Source organism: Manacus vitellinus, unplaced genomic scaffold, assembly GCF_001715985.3.
Source record: "Manacus vitellinus isolate BGI_N305 unplaced genomic scaffold, ASM171598v3 scaffold_6_pilon, whole genome shotgun sequence".
NCBI lineage: Eukaryota > Metazoa > Chordata > Aves > Passeriformes > Pipridae > Manacus > Manacus vitellinus.
This window is the reverse complement of record NW_021940750.1, coordinates 33,715,862-33,732,896: the sequence shown is the minus strand read 5'-3', so window position 1 is coordinate 33,732,896 and position 17,035 is coordinate 33,715,862. Positions and strand designations below refer to the sequence as shown.

At 35.9% G+C, this 17,035-nt stretch overlaps 1 protein-coding gene across 7 annotated transcripts in view; it reads left to right on the top strand.

Moving 5' to 3' along the window:
* Window positions 1-17,035, top strand: part of PPP1R13B (protein phosphatase 1 regulatory subunit 13B) — a 69,149-nt gene that overhangs the window by 26,769 nt on the left and 25,345 nt on the right. For all 7 annotated transcript variants that reach the window (XM_029964077.1, XM_018082184.2, XM_018082185.2 and 4 more), the window contains exons 3-4: window positions 5,298-5,417; window positions 6,932-6,999. In XM_029964077.1, coding sequence (XP_029819937.1) covers window positions 5,298-5,417; window positions 6,932-6,999 — 188 coding nt within the window. The remainder of the gene's footprint in view (window positions 1-5,297; window positions 5,418-6,931; window positions 7,000-17,035) is intronic.

Here is a 17,035-nt window from a genome sequence, read left to right as displayed (position 1 = left end):
TTCTAAAATGGGTCTGCAGACTTTTTTTTAATGAAACTCAGATATCCTTAATATTTTCCAATCACTTGTCTGTGAAAACGTAACATACTTTTGTTTTTGCAATACTCGGAGGGTGTAGTTCTTAAAAAATGCAGGGAAGAATGTTGGCAACTAGCTTCAAAGGCTGACTGGAAACTGGAAAAGTGATCCACAGCATCTTCCAGGAGCACTTATACCTTGCAACCCTTGGACCTTAGAAGCACAGCTTTTCTATGATAACTTTTAAGACTGAGAAAATATTTTATCTATGGATGCATTATGTTATTTCTCAAATGTTAGATTCCTAAAGCTAAAAGTTTCTGTAAAGTGGGAAATAAAACTTATCTAGGAAGTTGTGATGGAGGGACTAAGACTAAATTTTAGGTAACTACCCTGAGAATCATATGTCTTTGGTCCCATTAAAGTCAGTGGACATCTGGATATTATGGTGAGTAGAACATGGAGATTACCCATTTCAACTGATTGTTGTCTGTTAACTTTGAGCACTGTGTCTCACCCAGTGTCCTGAAGCAGAGATTTACATACAGACACCTAAGTGTAGGAGCAGACTCCTGCCCAGAGCTTCTACTTGTTGTTGGCTCCAAGTTTCTTTTAAAGCTCACACGAAGGTGCAAGAGTCACAGGTCTAACTTCACGTGGTAAATTCCCAAGGTGATAACTGTATAGATCTATTCCACTGAAAGTGTGGAACAGAAAAGACTGGAGGGAATGAAAGAGAGAATTGAACACTTGCATCTGTTTCTGGATCTTTCAAAGAGGCCTGTACTGTCAGCAAAAAAAGGTGTCCTGCACCCTGCACACGGGTTTTAAGGTTCTCTGACAGGAATTTTGATGCAAGCATTTATTTTGTTGTTCTTAAATGTAGGATAACGTTATAAAATATGTCACCTCAGCTTCTTGACCCCAAGTCTGGGGTACATAAATTTCTCACTGAAACAGTTTTGGGTTTTGTTTTTTATTAACAGGATGTAAATATGATAACTTTTCCTTCTGCTCTTGGGAGCTAAACGGAGCTCTTTCTGCTGAAGTTTTTAAAAATAATTTTGCTCAGAACAAAGGTCTCATGTAGGAAATAGGAGTCTAAACAGTTACATGAAACAGTTGCAACAATAAAAATCTTTAAACTGTGATTTAAAGAGCTTTCTACCTGTGCTCTTGTGAATGTGCTTAACTCCTCCTTTTCAGGTAGCTACAGCTTCTTTTAGGTAGCCCAGCTGAATAAAGCATGTCTGTTCAAATTCAAAGCATCAGGGCTTGCAGATTGTAGTTTTATTATCAGTGCAAATAACAGTCTGTCTACCCAAAAGCTTGCCCATTTCCCAAACTGTATTGATCTGACAAAATACTCTTCCAAAAGTCTCTTCCAGTAATCTTCCTGTTCTGAATGTGTATGTACAGAAAAATGAAAAACACTTCGTTTTTATTTTTAGAGGGTGAGACTCTCTTTCTTCCAGAAAAATGGTATTAAAATCTATGCAAGTTTGGTTCCAAAAATTATGTAAGATTTCTAGAGTTCAGAGGAACATTACAATAACCTAGCTGTTGGAAAACATACTTGTTTATTTATTATTGTAGTTTTTATCTGTTTGCTTTTGTGTGACAAAGAAATGGTTGAAGAGCTTCCCATGAGTTGTAAAGTAGTTTAGATATTCTTTGCATTAGAGTTAAGAAGCTGATTTTTCTCAGAGCTGCATGACCTAAGCATTTGGCTTATTCACATTTGATTTTGGTATTTCATTCCTGTTCCCTTTCCAGTTTCCTGAGATGAGTAATAGCTGAAAAAGTCAATAGCATTCATGCCTGATACATCAGTATACTTTGTACCACCTTGTGCTTTGTCAGTTTGAAGCTTCCTCTTTTTACATAGATTTCTCATACTGTAACAGCAGAAAAAAACACAGAATATTCTTCCTCATTCCCCAGCTATTGCAAATAGCAGTTGGTAAGGAGGTGGAAAGACAGGTGTGATGCCAGGAACTTGTAGTATATGCTGAGAGAAAATGGGTTTCAACCTTTAAATCCACCCAGTAGCTCACTTCATTTACATCTGGAATGCCCTTCAGTATTTGGTCATAATTGGTATTCCTCAATGCAGTGGTAATTTAGAGGCAAGTGGGTGTGAAAGAAATAGTTGCTTACTATACAAGTGTGCTTCTGCAAACTTGGGGGAAAAAGACTCATTCCAGACCTCACAGTGAACTCCCCCACTGTGGAGATAATCCATTACTGTGCATTCTGGTTTCATGTAGAGCAGGCATAAATGTGTTTATTACACATTTAGTAGGACACTTCTAGTCAGGATAAAAAGAGATTCTGAAGCCTGAAAGTTTAAGTTGTGGATATGTAGTTCCAACAGAAGGATTTTGCAACTCTTTTCTGAAGCGCTGCTGCAGTATCTGTGTTTGTCTTACAGGGTGTTTCATTTCAGAGTACTTAAAACAAGCCCATCCTCAAAACTTTTACTTAAAAGGAAAGGAGTCTAGCTCAGTTCTCAAAAATATTTTAGAACTTTGATCCAACTTAAAATCTAAGGCAGTTTTTGCAAATAAATATGGGTATATGCATACACCATTGTTTTCCACTTAATCATTAAAACAAATATTCTCTAGATAATGTTTGACGTATTAAAGTATAGGGACCCAACCTGTTTATTATTCTCTACACTAGTTTTCCTCTTTCACCTTTTCTTCATGCTTTTCTACTTAACTAAAAAAAAAAGTTTGAAGTAGTATTGTGAAAACAATTAGTGACAAATATGCAGTGCTAAGAATTGGACTTGGTGATCCTTGCGGGTCCTTTCCAACTCAGCATATTCTGTGAAATATGTCTGAAGCTCTAACAATTGGGAAAAGGTTAACTGTAGCATTTCTCTTTGTTTTGTTTTGATTTTGGTTCTTAAAGAACAGAGATTTCCAGAAAATATCTCTTAGTACTATTATACAGCAAATATAAGATCATGCTTTCTTCTTGCAGTTTTAATAGATTTAAAGGATTTAAACTGAGGAAAGGAATGGAGACATAGATTCTCCCTATGCCTTGTGTCAAGTGTTAATGTCCATTTCTTCATCCTTTTTCTTTTCTGTGTCTGTCCTGTAGCCAAGTTGCACAGAATGGTTAGTGCTTCTTTATCTATCATCAGCTTCAGTGATGCTGATGATGCTGTTATTACTTTAACCTGTTTTCTGCCTAATTTAGGGCAACATATTCCAAATTGCTTTTGTAAAAGAACTGCACAAATAGTAGAAAATGTCTTTGCCATTTCTTTCCATTGCCATGTCTGAAAAAATATTAGCCTTAATTATTCGAGGTACTTTATGTAAATGAAACCTCTTAGTTTGACTAACTCCTAGGAGTTCGTTTGACAAACTCCCATTACTTTTAATGGGAGACCAGCTTAACCAGGAGCAAGGCTGCAGCCACTCCTCACCATTCCAGAATTAGCCCAGCCCTGTTCAGACATCCAGTTTCTTAGTACCTTCTTACCAAGCTTCAGTTCTAGCTGGGTTTACCTAGCAATTTTTCTATTTGGGAGAAATTCCTAAAGATTCATATCTTCTGTGTCCTAAAGTCTCTGAAGTAAACCACTTAAATATTTTTACACTCTGTGATCTTTAAAAGACTCATGGTGCAATTTTAGTGGATATGCTTCAAAGCACTTGAAATCTTACTTTACTTTAGGAGTTGAAAAACCTGAAAATCGTGTTTTTAAAATTCCTGCTTAAGAACTGAGTTGTAATAGCCACTGACCTTATTCTTGTGTGCTTAGACATTATTGACAATGTTTCTTGGACTCCACTTGAGTGAGGAGCGAGCTGAAGTTAAGAAAATAATTCATTTTTTCTTAAATCCAGGTGTTGTGATTTGTTTGTTTGTTTTACAGTTTTTTTTGAAGATAAGTAACCAGTCAGCTGATGAATATAATTAGCTTGTGGTTTAAATGACCCTTTCCCATTGAAAGCCACTAGATCTAACTGTGGCTAAATTGTGTTAATCACATACACATTTGAGATGACATATTTTGAGAAAACACTTTATTGTGTTAAATGCATTGTGAAACAAGTGATAAAAATGTAGTGTTCTGTAGTACAATTAAGTATCCCAAGAATATTAAGACAACTATACATTTATGTAGTTCACAATGCATATAACTTTAGGTGAATTTTGTTATATAAAGGTATATTTGTGATGTGGTTTTCCCAAGATTTACCCAAGATTTCTCTTATATCTTTGAATCATTTTGTCTTCTCATGTCAAATGGGTAAAGTATGAAATGGATAACCTGTTGTTAGTGGTGCTTTTCCTGGTAGGAGTTGCTGTGGTTTGGGTTTTGGCAGCCAAGAGCATTTTGCTTTTAACAATGAAGAATGCAAAATTCAGCTTTGGTTTCCACTGAAGTACGATTTTCTTTAGTGGTATTGGTTTGACATGGTGCTGCATGTAGGAAAGCTAATTAAATATCTTCTATATAATTTTACTCTGTTTAGAAGATGTATTTTAATACTGTGCTTAAGATTAGATCTTAAACCGGAGATTTTCTCACCTTAATAAAAACATTTGATAATAAATGCAAGCATAATTATGGAAGCAGTGAAAAACTTCACTTTTTAAATGTATTTTCATTTTGAAATACTGATTATATTACGTGCAGCACCTTAATATATTTTATCGGTTTGGAAGAAATGACTACACTATGTTTTCTGTTTCTTTAGGGAAAAACAAAGATACTGACTGCTGCATGGAATTTAGTCTTTATTTGTTCACTGAGTTGCCAGTAATTCCAGATATGGTGGAAGTTAGTGTCTAGCATAGTGTACTGGAGTGGGAGCACCTGCTCAAGTTCTTTGGAGACAAAATGTCAATATAATGATAAGGCTTTTAGGCTGAGTGGAAACCCAGCAGTTCAAACTGAATGAATCACTTTAATAGTAGAACAAAATACCCATCTGGTGGTGATGGGGAGCAGAGTTGCTATTTTCTAAATTAGGGCTACTAAACACTGGTATTTTTTTGTCTGGTGTTGCAAACTGTTTATGTACTGCTGTGGAACGCTGAGCTGTGTCACAGTAACAAGCCAGCTTTTAGTGCAGTGTAACTGCTGTCTGTTGCTACCTGTTTCTTTGACTTTGCCTAAGACAAAATACATTGGATTGATTCAATTGCTACCCAAAAGGATATTCTGATCCTTAATAAGAGTTTTGTATAATTTTGCTTAATTTAAAGGGGTTTTAACAAGTTTTGTTTTGGTCCTGTGCTCTCAGAACGTCCCATACCCTTCGATCACATGATGTATGACCACCTACAGAAATGGGGCCCCCGCAGGGAAGAGGTGAAATTTTTTCTTCGTCATGAGGAGTCACCAGCTGAAAGCAATGAACAGAGTAAGTACAGTCATCCTGTAGTGTTGTTACCAAAACATATTCCAAAGATTTCTGAAGTGAGTTTGGTTATCAGTTCTTTCAGTAAGCTTCAATAATTGCGTGTAATACAACTTCCTTGTACCAAAGCCATTTTGAACCTTCCTCAGTGGCACATTTATTCTTATTCTCTTTCTTTCTCTAGAATAATTTCTACCAGTCTGCTTAGTAATAGTAAGATCAGTTTCTCTTCTGATCCTAATTTTGATCCAAAAATTTTGGTGGGTATAGAGACTTGAGGCAGTTTTTTCCTATTGAAAGAAAGTCCCTACATTTTTAGAGGTTGGGATTATTCTTTTTGACCTCACATTCTTTCAGTTGCACCAGAGAGAGACTTGTAAACTCCTTTGGCTCCCTTAGAAACTCAAGTCTTCTTTACAGGCATCATTGGCAGAGGTTTCAGTGCCTTTACTTTTCAGTACTTCATGCAGGTATATTTAATAGTGGTGATAATTTGTATCTTGAAAAATCACTGCTCTGCTTGGTTCTACAGGACAAGTGTTTATAGTAAACAGTGCCCTATTAAGCGAGCTTTCTTAAAAAGACCAGAATGAAAAAATAGAAGGGTTTTAGTTTTCTGAACTTACTAGTGAAAACTGCACTTAATTTATGAGAAGAGTTCTGGGGCTGGGCATTATATACTTAATAGCTGTCAGACTGTCTGAAGGACAGGAAAGGTGTCTCAGTGAGATGTGTGTTTGCATGCTTAGATTATCCTTACTCATTCAGTTAATCTGACTACTTCTAACAACAGGATTTCAAGTCTTGGCTGACTCCTTATTGCTTTCAGCTGAGGTTTCTTCTCTTATTTTTAAGTTGTTCCTGCTTGTTTTGAATTCAGAAGTAGCAAGCCCAAAAATGTATGAGAATTTTGTGTTAATTAGGTACTTCAGAAAATTCTGTCATCCTTTGGGCATTGCAAATATAAAGTATGTTAAGAAATTTAAGATACACCTGAAGCTACGGAGTTTCATGTACAAAGAAAATGTTGCTTGTGAATCATGCATGCACAGCTCATTCATTTGTCACTGACCTATGGATCAATTTGTAGATTACAGTTGTTTATAACTTTAGAAATTAGAAAAGTTTCCTCCACTATATATATTTATAATGTTAATGTAAATTGAAGCTATGGCTTCATGTGGATGCACAATATGAAATTTGAGTAGTCACGCTCACTACACTGCTCTTCATGACATATTGCCTAAGTAGAAGTCAGAAAGGTAGAGCTGCATGTCTGTACTTTTAACTGAGAAAGTCTGTAAAGTAAATGCTTTATTTCTGCTGATTTCTGCTGATTTATTTCTGCTGATAACCTCATAGAAAAGAGTTGGAACTGGCAGAATAAAAATTCACAGATAAAAGTGTCATGTAAATTCTTGAACAGAACTGGTTGTACATTCAAGAACAGATTCAAGAGTAAAACCCATTTGTGTTGAAAACTGAACTTTGCACTAAGAATGATGCTTTACTTTTAGGTGGCCGTCAAGCCCAAAATCAAAGAAATGGCATAAATATACCTGTGGAGAAACGTACAGAGAATGGGGTATGTAGTAAGTCCTAAAGGTTTGGATCAATGCCACTCAAATACTTAATGCTTTAAAAATTACTACTTTTCAAGATGTTATGGTGGGAACTGGTGAAAAAATATCTTGTTCTATTTTGATTGTTTGTTTTTGTTATAAATTGAATGGGACAATGTCTTTTTCATCAACTACTCTAAATTTTCTGTCTAGAAAGAAATCCATGTATGTGGTGTGAGAAGCTTCAGAATCTTATTAGTTACTGAATGTTCTAATCTGTTTTATTTATTCTGTATTCATGCTTGTATTGCCTCTCCAGACATCTTTTCTTTTTTGATTTTTCTCACTGGTCTCTTCATGGCATTGCCTCATATGTTAAAACATGAGAATGTATCTAGGGATTGGGATGTTTTCAGATGCTTGTAGAAGAGCTTGCTTACCCCTCAGAGCCGTCTCTTTATACTGTTTTTTATGAACTTGGCTCATTTCTATGCCTGTTTTTTTTAACTAAAATATGACTCGGTTTCTAATTTAAAACACATATTACATAGCATAGGCAACTTGTGAATCCTGGTTTGAACACTGTCTCTTTTACAAGTAAAACATAGGAAATCTCTTTCAAAATTACCATGACTTAAAATCCTTCCACTCCTGAGCTGAAACTCCCCTTAATTTCTCCTCTCTTGTCTCGTCCTCAGTACTAATGAAGACTCTGCAGACCATAGTCTGCTCTCATTTGCTCAGGGCCATTCTCCTGCCTTTACCGAAGCACTGTAGCTATATTTTGCTATTTTTAAACATTTTTAAATTTCAATAAAAGCACTTGAGGTCACCAGTTAATAGTTGTATTGTCTCTATGAAACACTGTCAATTTTCAAATGTTGCATATGGCTGTTTCTCAGAGAAAACACTGCTTAAAAGGTGTAAAAGCAAACAAATCAGGTTTTTCAAGCTGAGAGGTCTTAAATAAAAAAGATAACTAAAATGTTAAAAATAATTGTGCAGATTCAACAATTCTGTGCATTGCCTGATAATTAACATCTAAAATTCACAGACACGCTCGTGTAGCAACAAAGTTGTTTAGTCAGTTTGCAGGTCTTTGCAGCTTGTTTTGTGTATGGCATGTGGGCCCAGTGGAAGGAATTTTTTTCCCTATTCAAAGCAGTTAATCATGTATTGCTTTCTACGTTCCTTTTCTGTAGAGAACACTGGCTGATACCCTGTGCTGCAGGGATCCGTTTATCCTGCTTCCATTGTCATATTGACAATGTAGTGAGATCATAGTGCTGTAAAGTGCTGGGGGGACATAACTCTTTCATGACCTCCCCTGATCTATTCCTCCATGTAGGTTGTAGCATATATACTACATTAGAGACATAATGTATTTGGAAATTAGGACTAGCATGTGTGGAATGCCTTACAATCTCCCTTCTTGGCAGCACTAAGTTATAGTAGCATGGCTTTGTATTTAATTCAATTTGCTGTGAACTTCTATGGGTAAAGCTTAGACCTAGTAACTTGAATAACACTGCTATCTTCATGCCATTCAATACATGTTCTTTTTTTTCAATCCCAAACAGTTGGCCACAAAATTAAAATTTGTTAGGGAACTGATCACTTTAAAAAGGACTTTTACCAGGTTTAGGAAATTATTAAAATACAAGAAAGACGAAAACCTGAAGGTGCTATAATAATGTAAAATTGTGGTGGGTTTTGTGCCTGAAATGGTACAAATTATGTTTTGGAAGTGTTTAAAACTAAGATTTTTAATTGTGCTAAGTTTTAAATCAGAGGGGGAGGGGGAAAAAGAGGTGGCTTCAGGATCAAGGATTTAATCAGCTTACACTTACGTAATGCATTAGGCTTATTCATTGTTACTGGCATGCTGAATGTTAGACTAGCACTAAAATCAACACAAACCAATGGAACATTGAAGACAGCTCAAATCTTATCAAATACTCTGCATTCAGGTATATTTTTATTATGCTTTAATGATGAAATGGTTGATTTTTACTTAATATCTGGTTAGAGCTGCAAGTGTGACATGCATAGAAAACTTTAAGATGAATATTTGCTTTGATTGAATCAATAGTCTTGGAAAAAATGATGGGCAATCTATTTGGAATTAAAATTGAATGACTCTATTAATTGGCATTTTGTCATATGCAGTAGGATTTTTTTGTTCCTTGAAACTATATGTGCTTGATCAGCAATTATTTAAATAGTGGTTAGCTTAAAATCACATTATGTAAATGCTGAAATTTTATTAGATTATCTTCCAAGTTAAAAATAGAATAGCCTAAGTTGCTTCCAGCGGTGAAACATGTTGTTGTAAAAAGAATACTTACCTGTAAGTGTTCATCTGAGAGCTTTGCATTCTGCATAACAAAATCTAAAGGAAAAACTATGCGGGATTTTGTAAATTGACAAGTTCTCTTATTCCTGAGGTAACCTTTTGGGGTTGGCTTTTTGTTTACAACTTCTTAGAAATGGAATTATGGTGTAATCAGGACCTGAGCTCTTTCTGCTGCTATACAAAGGTATAGATATGTGAAGATAAGACTTACATAACTAAACATTTCCTTTTACCAGGGAGATTGGTCAGTAGGAAGGTTTCTCTTCTCTGAGAACAGCTGCCTCTTCCTTCTCTTCCTTTCTTTTGCTTGTGTAACTGAGTCAGTTGGATCTGAACACAAGCTGTAACAAGGGAAATTCTAAATAAATACGGGGGGAAGTGTTTTCTCATTGAGAGTAACAGATATTGGAAAAGACAGGCTGGAGTCTGTGGAATCTCTGCCTAGCTGAATAAAGTCCTGAACAGTCTGAACTGCTCCAATCAGGGCTTATTGAACCAGGAGACTTACAGAGGCTCCTTTCTACCTAAATTATTCTTTGATGCTGTAATCAGTGACCATGAAACAGTGGTCATGCAGTGCTGGGTCTTGTTTGCTTCCAGATGTCCTGTCATGATCCAGACTTCATTCCATAGAAGCAGCGGTTTGAGAACGGCGAGGCAGAGCAAATATAGGTGTAACCACTGGGGGTCAGTGGCAGACAGGAGAGGGACTGGGGAGCCCCATCCTGGTGCGGCCACTGGCCATCGACAGGAGAAGTGGATCAGATGTGCTTAAGGGAAGTCCCAGAAAGAGCACTGACCCGGTGATGACATTTGTACAGATGAAAAGGTAATCAGATAACCAGAAATGTATTAGAGATGAGAAAACAGGAAAGCAGATGTAGCTCGGGGGGGAAAAAAGGATGGGGTACAGGGACACGTTGGAAGTCACATGTATTGGACTGAATAAAAGTAGATTAGTGTAAAGAAAACAGTCTGTATATGAAGAAGTATTTGTTTGCTGTAGTTGTTTGGTTTAAATTAAATTTTATACTTGGTAACTTACTTGGGGAGTATAAAATGTCAGTTTGTGGTCTCCTGTACCATTTTTTTCTGAAGTTATTATTGCTGTTTCTAATATTAAAATTACTCCCTCAATTTAGAAAGACAGATATCAATAAGGTTTTTTCTTAATGGATGTTGACTGAAGCCCTTGCCAAGAAGTACAAAATGGAACCTCCTTTTATCTCTCACTATGAAATTTGTGTTAATATCAGTGTAAAAAACTCGTGTACAGGAAGAAAACTTCATCATCATCCCAAACTATAGACACATGGTCCTGAAAATTTTCTTAATCTTGAAGCTGTGACCATTAGATGAAGTTGAGAATTAAAATTTTGTGCTGATTAGATAACAGAACTGATCTTCACTATTTCTGTTGAAGTGTCTCAAATCAGGCTTTTTGTAAAAACTTTACAACACGTAGTCCAACTGTTTTGGCATCAGGAGACTCTGTATTCCATTCCATCATGACAGTAGTAAAGCTACACTGATTTTGAGTGCCTGTTGTATGGCTTGTCAAATTCTAGGTTTTGAGTTTAAATAGATTTACATGTGGTACCAAAACCTGGTGTAGAATTGTCTATTGTTCATTATTTTTAATAATTTGATCCATACGAGTGTAACCAGTTAAAAAGGCATTAAACATCTAATGTACATTTTGTTAGGGGTGGGGGAACCATTTACAAGTATACTTGCACATGCAAAATAATAATAGGTTTCCTTAACCTGTCAGGTGAAGATATAAAAAAATCTAATTGTGAGGGGAAAGGCAAACAAATTACATTTTTAACAGAGGTAGTAACCTCAAGAGATGAGAAGTACATTATATGTACTTGCTTGAAGGTTCTCATTTGAAATATTGAAGGATAAAGAGCTTAGTCTGGATAGAAGTTGTTCTTCAAAGCTGAGCTGCAAATTCAATTTAATATAAGCTTGTAAGTATTAAGTACTTTCTGTTTGTAACATTTAACAATGTGCCTGGAAGAGGCTACCATTCACATAAGACAGGTTTTAATCAAATTTGTTCAAAATGAATAAATAACTCTGTCACTGTTGAAGTCTAGATTCTGAGGACTCATAGCAAAGTATAAGCACATAATTCCATTAAAAAAAATTAAAACAATTTAGGCACAAGGAATTTCAACAGTTTGCAGAAAAATATTTTGTTTCTGAAGAAATTTTCATGTAGGCTTCCTGGAACATTTTGACCTCCTAATAAAAGCGTAATTAAATCAGATCCAAGTTTCCTTAATTTGCTGCTGCAACTTTCTCTGTTGCTTTTGTTAAAAAGACAAAAAATTATTTTATTTGCCACTTTTACTGTCAAAGGTGTTCCCTCATCTAAGACATCCATTCCTGAAATTATGTTTACCTGTCAGAGAGAGGAGCCTTTCTGCCCCTACAGCAGCCTTCTGCACTATCACATTCCTAGTTCAATTCTGAGGTCACCTTAATAGAGTTTGGATTCTCCACAGACTGATACAGTTCTTTGTCTGTCTGAAGCATTTTCCAGACAGCTGGCAGTATTTTGCTCTTCAGAAAAATAGAAAAACTAATCCAACTAAAGGATTTAAGGGAAAAAAATTAAATTAGGAAGTAAAAAAAAAAAAAATTAGTCTAAAACTAATTTTAATGTATACAAATAGGTTTAGAATCCTTGCTGGACTAGAAATCCCAGTCTCTTCACACCTCAGTAAAGGATAGTTATGTATGGGAGCCTCTCTACAAGACTAATAATTGTGTGATCCCATAGAAAGAACTTCTGTGAAATTGTAGGGAATTCACATGCTTCTGACCTCTTACCTCACTCTGAGACCTCTTTTTAAACTTTTTAGGCAGAATCACATCCTTCTTGGGTTTGGAATGTCATGAAAAGTGTTTTGACATGTCCTGTGCAATCTCAAATATATTTCAGTCCATAATGGACAACGTTACTAGATGCTTAAATTGTATGAGAATAACTTCATAAGTTCCATCACACTTACTCTGTGATTATTTTCCTGTTACAAGTTTATTTATGATAGCATTAGTTTTTGACTAATATTCACTCTTAACATCTGATTTAATTTGCTTTGAGGAGTGTAAGGGTTGTTTGAATAATCAGGACCAGGAAACATTCTTGGAACCCCCTTGGAACGTTGTGAAAGGACTGTTTTCCTCCATGTTTCTTCCATGTATTTACCTAATTTTTAATCTCTGTCACTCTAGATACCAGATATCTATCTAGATGGCCATGGATATGAGAGATACAATATACAGACTTGTATATTGTACACTTATTGGCTTATATACACTCACTTGTAGTATCCAGGTTTTGTAGTTCTGCTGCTCTTGTGGGCATCCATGAGAGTTCTGTTCAAGTTACAGGTACTAAATATGTGGTTTTCTAGTCCATAATAGCCAACAGGTGGCTTCCCACTTTGTGAAGGAGGAAAGACCTAAACTGCACCATTTACTCATGTACACCTTTAGTTCCCATGGTGTGACTCCTGGGGATGCACAGGATCAGGAGCTGGACTTGATGATCGTTTTGAGTCCCTTCCAACTCTGCATATTCTGTAATTTTTACAGCTCTGACTTAGCTTTTCCTCAGTTACAGCTTTGCAGTTTTACAGCAATACCTAGTTGCAGATATCCATGGAAGGAGGAGGATGAGAAGTCCTGTGTGTTTGTTTATTTAACCTCTAGCTATGGTATTTATTTTCGTATGTTTGTACTGTGAACATGGAGCAATACAATTCACCATTTTCCCTAGATTTCCAACTAAAAGAAGCATATGGAGAATTGCCTCCAGTTGTCACTGCACATAAAGATCCTGAGTTGCTTGACCCTTACATAAAGTTAGAACAGTTTAGAATAAACGAGTGTTTCAACCTGACACATAACATTATACACATTAGCTCATAAAGTAAATGTTACTTAAAGACTTAATTTGTTATTTTTCATGAAGCATTGCTGTGCTTCTACAGTCCTTACATGAGCACTGTAAACCTCAGTGCCTTTTGTCACAGCTGTATCCTTTTGCAGTCACTTTAGTATCATTTTTTAGTTAAGCCAAATATTTTAATAAGTTATTGTAAGGAAGATGAGATTTGTCCTTTATTTCTGTAGGTCTTTACAGGAGATGGGTTATGAAAATCACTGTGTCAGTGCAGAGCTGTAAGAGCTGGAATGTGAAAGCTTGAGAGTTTAGACTGTCCCTCCTTCTCTGAGCAGCTTTCAATTCTGAGCAGGAGATTCTTCTGGTACTTACAAAACCAACTATTAATTTTCAGTCCACCTTTAGAGTTGTGTCTTTTATGTAGCTGTGTCATCTGCAGATCAGTGTTTTCTCTCATCTTTTCCACAGTCTCTGTGGTGTTTCTTATGCAGTGCTGCCGTGGCCTCCTTTCTCTGGCACTCCTTTCCCTGTTCACTGAATTGTTCATTTAGTTTCCTGTCCATCTTGCCTCTGGACACCAGGCATACCTATTTCCCACCTGCATGTTTTTCCCAGGGAAGTGAACCTTTCTATTTCTCTATTGTCTCCACAGCTGCCTCCAGATCTAATTGTTGTTAGGTTTGTTCCCCCCTGCAGTCTTCCTCAGATCAAAGCAGAGAAAAATGAAAGTCCCTCTGGCTAATTTAGGAACAAGGGAGTTGAACTTGTTTTTCTTCTCTTATTCCTAGTGGATGATCTTACTCTGCAGCTCATACCTTTTCTTGCTTGCTAAAAATAAGCCTGTTCTTTATGCAGCTGGAATAGTCACTGTATTGTGCTTGGACATAGAGTTCTTCAGTGTCCTTATGGAGACCCATTTGGCTGGATCTCTTGTGTAAGTGCACTGAATCATGCTTGAGTTACTTTCTTGAAAGAAGGAAGAGAGAGTGAACTTGCATGTCATTCGTGAGTTGGACAAGGTAAATTACAGCTTTTTATGTTTTGGGGTTTTTTATCTCCTACAATATCCTGATTTTTAGATACATAAGTTGTTAACGGAGCTTCGTATTTTCTGTAATGTTTAGTATTTTAAAATCCTTAGGTCTAGGTTTTGGCTTGTTCCAGTCTTCTCTGGCTTGCAGCTTTTTGATTTATGCCATTGCACACATGCTTTAGCTTTATTGCTGGCTCACGTATTCATCTTGTTGCATGCAAGATTTAAGAGAAGCCGTATTATGTAGGAAAAAGCATATAGCAAACACTGGGAAGGTTATTTGCATAAGACTGTGGTATCTCTTCTGACTGTACAGTTCACCTTTTATCTTAGGCAGTCTCTGTTAATAAATTCTTTAAGTTTCAGGTGGTATGGTTTGCTGTCACTTTAAACAGTAAAATTACATAGAAAAATTAGGTCTTTTCGGTATGCGGTTTTGGCACAGGGTTGCTAACACTACAGAAATACAATGGGACAAATAATTCATGTGCTTTTAAAGCTAAATTTTCTATATTCTTATACTTTCAGTTTAACCTGATAACTGTGAAAGAACTGTGTATTGCTCAACATTTTCCATTGAATATGAAAAGTGCAGTGAATCAAGCTGATTATAGTTGACAGCTGGCTTGATCTTGCCGTGATTAGGTCTTTTACTGCTGGCAAAATCCACTAGCCTTTTCCGTTAGCTGATTGTTGATGAATGCAGAGGGACAGCTTTTCATATTGATAAAGAGTTTGGGAAAACCTTTATTTCATATGGAATAAGATTAAAAGGCGTCCTACCTTCCATTGATTGCACTGAGCCAAAAAGCCATGCAGGAACTCTTAAGATGCATACAGGGGGTTTTTTTTGGCTTGTTCACAACAAAGAGTTAAACAATTAGTGTAGACAGTAACGAAAAGATGGAGTTGGAGCATGTGGAAGCAACGAAAATGTTTGCAGCTGATGGGCAGTGCTGCGAAATAAAGATGTGCTTTCTTACAATTACATGGGAAAATAACAAACAGGTAATTAATTACTTTTCAAAATTTGTTAGTTTTACACTTTAGTGGACGTGTTATTTAAATTCTGTGAAGCTTTTGCACTTTAGTTTAAATGATTGTAGGTTTGGTTGTCACATCACTGGAATGCCGACCAGCTCGGGTTTTGTAACGCCTTATCTCTGACTTGAATTCTTAGTTAATCAGATTTTGTTACATGCATTTGCTATTTTTCTTATGTTTTAAGACATTATCAAAAGCTCATTATTTAAAAGTTGACCGTGGCATTTTGGCTTTTGACACTTGGGCTTTGTGGGAAGTGCGAGTCCTGCACTAAGGTCACAACGTATCTTTCAATTACAGGATCTTATTTTCTGTGCTTCTGTGTTTTAGCGATGTTTTATCACCCTGTTCTTGTATGAACGTATGGACATCACCACAGAAAAACTTCATATTGAAACAATTACCTAAGGGAAGAATAAACGCAAAATTGGTGCTAAAAACGTTACTCAAACTAATGATAAATGTATCTTAACCATCCTTAGCAATCCTATCAGAAGACACAGAAAGATATAGTTCCAAGACTATTTCTAAAGGTACTGGCAGTGTATTTTCAACATGTATTGTAACTTGTCTATTACTCAAAATCATTTTGAGTACAAGGATTGGTGTTGTAAAAAGGTTTTTGTTGTAAGAAGATTTTGTTCACAACTGAGATTTCTACAAGAATACATAATCTCTTTTAAGATAATTTACTTTTCTTAGGAGTATGAGGTTAATATTTTAATTCAAATCAGCTACTGGATATTTTAGCCAACACTAAAGTTAACATAAACATTTCTGTGGCTGTTTAAAAGTGGCTGCAAGGACAAGGAAGAAAGTAGTGCTTTAAATAAACAAGTTTCAGATACTACTTTCCTAGAAGTAATTTATAAGCAGTCTATTTCGGATGTAGCAGATGTTCAATATATGCTTAAAGCCATTTCTAATTTTGAAAATTTATTTTAACATTGTTTTCAATTTTTGTTACATTCTGCCTTTTTTAGCCATTCTGGACAAAATAGGGGACAGGCTCACTTTTGAGATCTCTAAGAAAGCAATATAGGAAGATAGGAAATCTAGAGTCTCTGGCTTATGCTGAATAGACTTAAAACATTTTATTATAGAGTGACTTACAAGCATCAGCAAGTTGGAGGAACTTCTAACAAGATAGTGTAGATTGAGAGATGTTAAGATTTTATCAGCTGTAGATAATGTGAAATTTTTCATCGAACTATGATACAGCTGAAGTGTGTTTATTCCTAGAAACTGTTAGTGTGTTTATTTCCACAATACAGTAATATTTTATAATAACTTTTTGGAGTAAAGTTACCCGGTTCCATTTGTAATGTTAATTTCAGGATTACTTGGTTATCAGGAGATAGCACATACAAGGTATATTTTCCTTTAATTCCCAATATTCTGAGTGCCTTTTCTGGGTTTAATTAGCTCGTTCATTTCCATTAAGCTAAAAAAAGGCACGTGCTATTGTCATTGGATTCTTTAAAATGGATTTCTGCTATCGGCATGTTTCTGACCCAATTAAAAAAAAATGCAAGGCAGAGCTGTGGATAAAGCCACTAAACTGGAAATAATGTCATCCATGTCGAGATCAGCAAAAACTCTATCTCGGTTTAAATAAAAACAGATACTTTCTTTTGTCTTTATAGCATTACACATGAATTTTCTCAAAGGATTTTCAAGTTGTCTTCGTTGTGCATTGCACTG